The sequence below is a fragment of the Lynx canadensis genome, chromosome D4 (assembly GCF_007474595.2).
Source record: "Lynx canadensis isolate LIC74 chromosome D4, mLynCan4.pri.v2, whole genome shotgun sequence".
NCBI classification, from domain to species: domain Eukaryota; kingdom Metazoa; phylum Chordata; class Mammalia; order Carnivora; family Felidae; genus Lynx; species Lynx canadensis.
Window position 1 is genome coordinate 92,327,060 of NC_044315.2, and position 7,349 is coordinate 92,334,408.

Below are 7,349 nucleotides of genomic sequence, written 5' to 3' on the forward strand. Positions count from 1 at the left end.
CAGGAGGAGGGCCTGGGCGGGGGAGGAGTCGCTGCGACCAGATGAGGCCGGTGCCCCGCCATTGGTAGCTTCAGGGCAGGGGACCTCCGCGGAGGGGCCTCACTCAGAGGCGGGCTGACAGGCAGGGTTTGGGGAGTAGAAGGGGAAACTCCCGCTGAGGGGCTCCGCGGGAAGCCCCGGGAGGGGCGGGGCCTGGGGCGGGGCCGTGGGGCGGGGCCTGGGGAGGCGGGGCCGGAACAGCTGGAGGCAGTGCCTGGTCGAGTGGCCCCTGCGGGCAGCGTGTCCCTCCTGCCTGTGGCCCTGTCCCCTGACGACGGGTGTGGAGGGGCAGGGCGCACCTCTGCGTGCAGGGTCCCGGGAGCTTCTGTGAACTCGGGGGCCGAGGCAGGAAAGGGAGCGAGGACGGCAGGAAACACCTTTCAGCGGCGGCCACTTTGCTCCGCTGGCCCCCCTGCGCACCCACGCCCGCCCCCCCGCCAGGTGCTCCGAGCCCAGCGTGCAGCTCCACACCTCGGGGTCCTTGGGGCTCCAGTGTGGTCCTGCTCTCCTGCTGTCCTTCCCAGAGTCCCGCGCGTCTGCCGTGACCCCAGGCTTGCCACAGCCAAAGGCAGTAGGCGGAGCCCCTTCCCCACAGGCCCGCTCACCCCCCTCCCCTTTAGGTGGCCCCCGTGGTCCTCCAGGAACCCGGCCACTCTCCTCACCCACCCTCCTTGAGCTCCACCGCCACAGCCCCACTGCAACAGCCTGGGCCTTGCCAGGCTCCTGCCCAGCCCCCTCCTCCCCACCCCTCTCCGTGCAGCTGTCGCCCCAACTCAGAGCTCGGGGCGGCGCCGGAGCCAGGACAGGAAACCTGAGGTGGACAAACATGTAGAATCTGCCCGAAGCTCCCGGCAGAGCCCTGGCCTCCCCTGCTCCTTGCGGAGCCCGGCCCCTGAGCACGCCCCCTCCAGTCCCTCATCGTCCCGGACCTCCCCGCAGCCCCACTGTGCCGTCCCAGGCCCAGGCACGAGGAGCTGCAGACCGGGGCCCTCGGAGGGGGGCCTGCCCACCCGGAGGGCCCTGCACAGGCGGCGGGCGGCCGTGTGCGGGTGAGCCGGCCCGTGTGAGGGGCTGGCCCAGCCCTGCAGGCCAGCTCCTTCCTCCCTGCCACGGCCTCTGGAAGGCAGTGCTCTTCCCTGAACCTTCACATCCTCTTCTGGAACATGGCAGCGTCGAGGGTTAAGAGAGGCTCCCTGAAGTCCTCTGTGCACCAGATGGGTACGTCATCAGCAAATAGACTTTCTGCATATACACGCATACGCACACCCCTCCAGAGCCCCCAGGGGCCAGTCCTCAGAGCCCCAGCTGCCACCAGCACCACCCCCCTGCCGGCCTCCCCTCCAGCCCAGGCCCAAAGCTGCCACCAGCCACCGCCCCCCCCCACCCCAGTCTCCCCTCCAGCCCGGACCCCAGCTGCCACCAGCCCAGGCCCAGCCATCATGGCGTCAGCTCTCGTGGCCAATCTGGGAGAATCCCAGGGCAGGCTGCCCAAAGGGTAGCAGGTGTGTGATTGCTGGCCCAGTGGAGGGGTGCACCCGGGCGCCCCCCAGGAAGCCTCAGCTCCCTGCCTCGGCCTGTCCTCTCCCTGGGAAGCCAGGGTACGGGGCTGCTGGGCTCTGTGGCCGGGCCCGTAGAAAGCAGGGGAGCAGAGAGGAGGCAGACAGACTTGACGAGGAGGGAGCCCTGGCTGTTGCGTCCGCCCTGTGGCCTTGTGTGGGAACCGCCTCTCGCCACAGCAGCTTCCTGGGTATAAAGCGGGGCTGATGGTGCCCTTCCGTGGAGCTGGGGTCGCGGTGCCTGGGGCGGGCTCGGCAGGAGCAGGGACAGTGACCGCGCGCCGGATAGACTGATTCTTGCTTGGTCCTTGTGCTGAAGGCGGGCGTCTGTGGCCTTGGCCTTGTGTGCCGCCTGGCCTGGGCAGGGGGTGCATGTGCTGCGGGCGCTGTGCCGCTTTCTTGGGCGCCGAGGGGGCCAGGCCCAGTAAGCGCCTCACCACAGGCTGCCTCCCGTGGGCACCTCCGCCTGCCTGGGGGCTCCGCGGGTCTGGGGGTGTGCCCAGGGGTGCCCCCCCCCCGACCCCGCCGCTTCCCTCGGACCCTGCCTGGAGCTTCCTTGAGTGTCTGTGCCCCCACCTGGTCCAGGAGCCCAAGCCCTCCGTCCATCCGTCTTCCATGTTGATGTGACCACCCGTGTCTGTCCCCAGGCTTCATGTGGAAGATTTCAGCCTGGACTCCTCTCTGTCTCAGTAAGTGCTTGCAGGGAGGGGGCCGCAGCAGGGAAAGACGAGTGGCCTCCCACCCCCAGCAGACCCTGGGAGGAGGGGGCTCCGAGTCCAGTCTGCCCTGCAGCCAGGAGGGACCGGGCACGAGCCAGCCCTGGCCACCGCCGCCCCGTGCCATCAGGTGCTGCTGCTGGGGGTGGAGCTGAGGCCGGGGATGGGGCAGTGGGCGGTCCTCTGGGGAGGAGCCCTGGACTGGCAAACAGGGCCATCCAGAGGCGGACACCCACAGCCCTCAGGGGTGCCCAGCGGGAACGGGGCCCCCCACCATTTGCGTGTGTGGGGACAGGCATGCAGATGACTGCTGGGACCCTCCCCCCTCAGCCTAGCCCCCAGGCACGTCCTGGCTTCCGTTAAGATCCGGGTCAAGTGGACGGTGGCTTTGAGGCTGGGGAGACCAACATCCTCCTCGGAGCGGCCACATCCTGTCCAAGCCCTGGGCATTCAGCGTGGCCACTAAGTGGGACCCGATGTCACCAATTACCATTGTCAGCGGCGACAGCCGCCGCTCACTCAGCTTCCAGCTGCTGCTGACACTCGCCCCCGCCGCGGCCTGTGACCCCGGCAGGTGTGTGGGAGCCGGGAGGGCTGGGCCTCTGGCTCCCCAGCCCAGCCCCCTGCGCTACGGTGGTGGTGGGGCGGAGGGCCCCTCCGGCACCCGCAGGGCTCTCTGGGGCGCCTCGGGCTTCCCAGGGGGAAACGGACGATTTGCGGCCACCCCAGCGTTGTCACCGGTAGAGCAGACGCTCCGTGCCCACCAAGGCCCCACGAGGCTCTCCCAGGCCCCCGGCCCAGCCGAGGGTGCCAGGACAGGGGTTCTCTCCAACACGTGTGCAGGAGGTCCCAGGTGGGGCCGCCTCACGGGGGACACGCGGGCCGGGGTCACCCGTCCGTTGGAGAGGCCACTGGCCACCGTGCCTTTCCTCGGTCCCCCAGGCTGCTCTGCCCCTCCGGGTTCCCGACACGGGATGTCCCCGGCAGCGGGCCGCCCTGGGGCGGCAGGTGGCCTGCAGGAGGTGGCCTGTGGCGCTGGGCAAGAGCTAGAGGAAAGCCTTTCAGCCCCGGTGGATCCAGAGCCCCGCCACCCCGCAGGAGGGTCGTGGTGCCTGGAGGGACGTCCGCCACAGCGACCTTTGCCCACACGGTCACCAGCCCCCCATGGGCGAGTCTGCGAGCCTGGGGCTGGGAGTGGTGGGGACAGCACAGCCCTCAGCCCTACCCCACCCCCCCGCCCCCGGTGCCTCACTACTCAGCGGACACCCTGCCCGTCCTCTGCCCCCAAGCCCGGCCCTTTGCCCACACACCTACAGGAAGTGCCAGTGCGTGGGGGGGCGGAGCAGGCCACATGTCTGTCCTGGGCTGGGTCCCTGGGCCGGTCATAGGCTCTGCCCTCGCTCACTCAGAATAGCCGGCCTCGGGGTTGGCAGTCAGGCCGGGGCCCTGCCCTTTCTCTCGCGCGTCAGTCTGCGGGCTCCTGTGTGGAGGGAGCGAGCCACACAGCGACACGCGGAGGGAAGCAGACAGTAGGACCCCGGCCCCATGTGAGTGCACGGCTGTCATGGTCCGGCGGGCCGGCCTGCCGTGCTGTGTGCTTAGCGTCCGGCCACCCTCCCCGCCGCCGCCCTCCTGACTCTGCCTACGGAGCTTATTGGCACAGGCCATCTGTGCCGGGACCACCTGCCAGGATTCCCTGGAAGGCCTGCTCCCCGGGCCTGCCTGCCCGTTGGCCTCCGGGTCAGCCTGCCGGTCAGAAGGCAGACGTGCAGCCCAGAGTCCGCCTGCCCGGCTCGCCCCAGGGCGGCCACCCTCGCCTGGCACGTCCTGTCCCGGTCTCAGGTTGGGGAGGTTGGAGCTGCTTTGCCGGCACAAGGGGGACTCTGTGGGTCCCCTCCAGCGTGGACAAGGCCCTGGCACAGGCAGGCGCTCGGCCTGGGCCCACTCAAACACAAGCCTCGTGGGGATGGGACAGAGGCAGCCGGGGGCTGACCCTTCCACCCCAGACATTCGAGAGGCCCTGGTCCCATGCACAGCCCCAAGCCCCCGATGCCTCCGACCCCCTGGGCCAGCCTTGGGCCTTGGCGGGCCTTATTTTCCATGCGTGTCGGGATGAGTCTGGCTGGAGCCCTCCGAGGGGCTCCAGGGCAGGGCTCGGCAAGACGGCCCTTTTGTCTGTTCGGTCTGGACCCCTGTCCTCACCAGCCTGAGAGCTGGCAACCTCCGAGGACAGAGGAGCCTGGGGTGGGGCCCAGGTGGGGCCTGTCCAGTCCCCGGGGCCCACGGCCTGACCCCGGGGGTTACACCCAGGGCTTTCTGAGTCCCAGGCTCCCCTCAGGCTCTGGGCCCCGAGACCACGCCCTTGGGGCACCCTGGCTTTAGACCTTCTTCCTGGGCCCCTGGCGGCAGGGGGCCTCGGACCGAGTGCACGAAGGAGCACAGACACCGACGGGGGGAGGGGAGTAGACCCTTGGGCTCCACCGTGGGGTCTGGGGCAGCTCGATGTTGAGGCCGAGCTCCGGGACCACCGCACCGTGTGTTCTCAGGACCCCTCCCCCGGCTCGCGGGGCTTCCCGCTCAGCCCTTCCCTCACTCCCCAGAGTGGCTTCCGTGAGCTTGGTCACGCACCCCACGCAGGGCCTCGAGCCACGGCTGGACTGGGGTCCCACCCTGCCCCCTGGCCGTGGAGGGCATCAGCCAGGTGGATTTGTGGCCCGGGGGCCCGTCCTTTCTGGGCTGATGGGTGCCAGGCCCCGGGCCACGCATCGCGGCGGCCTCTCACTCAATCCTCCTTCGGGCGCAGGCACTTAGCAGACTTGAGAGGTTGAGCGTCAGATGCAGAGGGACAGGCTAACTCTCCCCAGAGCCAAAGCCCCCCCATCTGCCACCCTCCAGACACCCGTGGTGGACCTTTCCTGTCACTGCCCGCCCCCCCCCCCCAGGTGAGGAGGCCGGGGCTCGGACGGGTGCAGGGGCCACGGAGCAGCCGGGCAGGGGAGGCACAGGGCCTCTGTCTGTCTGGCCAGACCCGTCCGTGACCCCGGGGCCCACCTGCTTCTTCCCGTGAGCTCGCTGAGCCGAGAGTGTCCTTCAACCGGGCCCGGGCTGTGCTGCGAACCTCGGGGCCCTCCAAGGTTTCCTCCTGTGTCAGCCCAGCGCCCCGTGGGGGTCTAATTACGCTTGTCGCCTCGACCGTACTTCAGGCTAAATGGACAGCTCGTAACCTGCTGTCTGTGGTGGTGTCAGAAGTGGGCAGCCGCAGCTTGTGAAAAATTAAGAGTGAGAGAGGCTTCACGAGGCCCGATTCACGCGGCCACGTCCGCCAGCCCACGGCGTCTCCTTCACCAGCCCTCTCCCTCCGCGGGCCCCCCGCCGCTGACCACCTTCGAGGGGCTGTCCCGATGGGTGTCTGCAGCTGACCCCGGGGGACAAGGGCTGGCCGAGAAGTGACCGGGGTTCCGTTTCTGGGGAGCTGGGAAGGGGCCGGGTGACCCGGAAGCAAAAGTGTCCAGGCCCGACCAGTCCCGGGTCAGCAGGCCTGGCCCCTTGGGCCTGGGCAGGGGCGTCAGGATGCTCTACGTGCGGCAAGGGGCCGTTGGCTAGCGGGGGCAGGGGCGAGGTTGGGTCAGGTCGGGGGTCCCCGGGGAAGGAGCTGGGGGTCGCTCTCTTTTGCCAACAGAGAGCACAGGAAGGAGCCAGGGACTCCGGCTTCCTGCTTCGTCTCACCTGCTGGCGTCCAGCTGTCCAGCAAGGATAGGCGGGGGGACCCGGGGGGAGTGGAGCGGGGCTCTCAGCCGCATAGAGCGTGAGGTCCAACGTGGGGAGAGGGAGCGCCTCCGGCTCCGGCTTGGTCTGGGGAGGGTACCCCAAAGGGCAACGTCGGAGGGCAGCCGGGGGCTCAGAGCAGGGCTGGGGTTTAGAGGTCACCTCGCGCAAGCGGGCCAGGCGGGTGTCGAGGGGGGCCCGTGATCAGCCCTAGGGCGTCCCGCATTCAGAGTTGAGATGGGGGCAGCTGAGGAGTCTGGGGGGGGGGGGTCAACCAGAGTGGGGTGGGGGCAGGGAGGCCACATGGTCGGTGCCCTGGGAGGCTCAGGAGGGAAGGAGCAGGGCCGGGCCCCGCTGGCCAGATAAGGGCCCCGTTAGGGAAGTGGCCTGAGTGGGTGGCCAGGTGGGGAGTGGAGACCCCTCTGTGGAGGCTTTGCTTCGATGGGGCCGGAGGGTGTCGGGGGGGGCTGTTCCCGGGCTGGGTGCTCTTCCCTCGGGCTCACCGACTTGCGTCCATCTGCCCCCCTGAGCTGACCTCACCGGGCCCGGGCCCAGCCAGGCCTGTTGGACCAACTCCCCGAAGAGGCCCTCAGGAGCCCCCGACACAGCTCCAGGCGGCGCCTACAGAGAAGGGTGGGATTCGGGGCTTGAGGAGTAAGCCGGGAAGGCAGGGAGAGGGCTCCGAGGAGAGAGAGGAAAGGGGTCTGCGCTGGGGTGCAGTGGGGTACAGGGGTGTGCTGGGGGAGTGGAGGGGTGCCATGCGGTACAGGGAGTGTGGGGGTCTGCTGGCTGTGGTCTGTGGGAGGCCCGTCCTGCCTCTCTGGCTCCGGGGGTCCAGGCTGTGGCCGTGTGACCCCTCCCTGCACCAGAACCCGAGGGAGGGGAAGAGCCCACGGCGCCCAGGCCTCCTCTGGGAGCCGTGGCCAGCGGAGCCCACTGTGGCCCAGGCGGAGGTCCCCCGCCTGGAGCAGGTCAGGAAGGTGCCGGCGCCCCGGCCGAGGGCCCGCCAAGGCATCGCCCTGTCACACCGTCCTGTGCCCACGGCAGGCTGCGGGGAGGAGGGCCGTCTCGCGCAGCTTGGAGACGGCGCAGCCAGCCCCATTCAGCCGTCGGGGGCAGAGCGGTGCTCGTTTCTGCCCCCAGGGGAGCCCGGCCAGGCGGAGGCCATTCACAGCCCGCCCGCCCGCAGGCCGGAGCCCCCTGCCCCGGGGCACGATGGCCGGGAGGTGGGACCCCCAGGACCGCGCTCCGCCTGTCCTACTGCCGTCAACGC

General features: G+C 70.0%; 1 protein-coding gene across 1 annotated transcript in view; it reads left to right on the forward strand.

Annotated features, from left to right (window-relative positions):
- Positions 1-7,291: 7,291 nt before the first annotated feature.
- The window catches only part of KCNT1 (potassium sodium-activated channel subfamily T member 1), a 15,978-nt gene continuing 15,920 nt past the window's right edge, over positions 7,292-7,349 (forward strand). The window contains exon 1 of the mRNA XM_030292868.1: positions 7,292-7,302. Within this exon, the coding sequence (XP_030148728.1) occupies positions 7,292-7,302 (11 nt within the window). The remainder of the gene's footprint in view (positions 7,303-7,349) is intronic.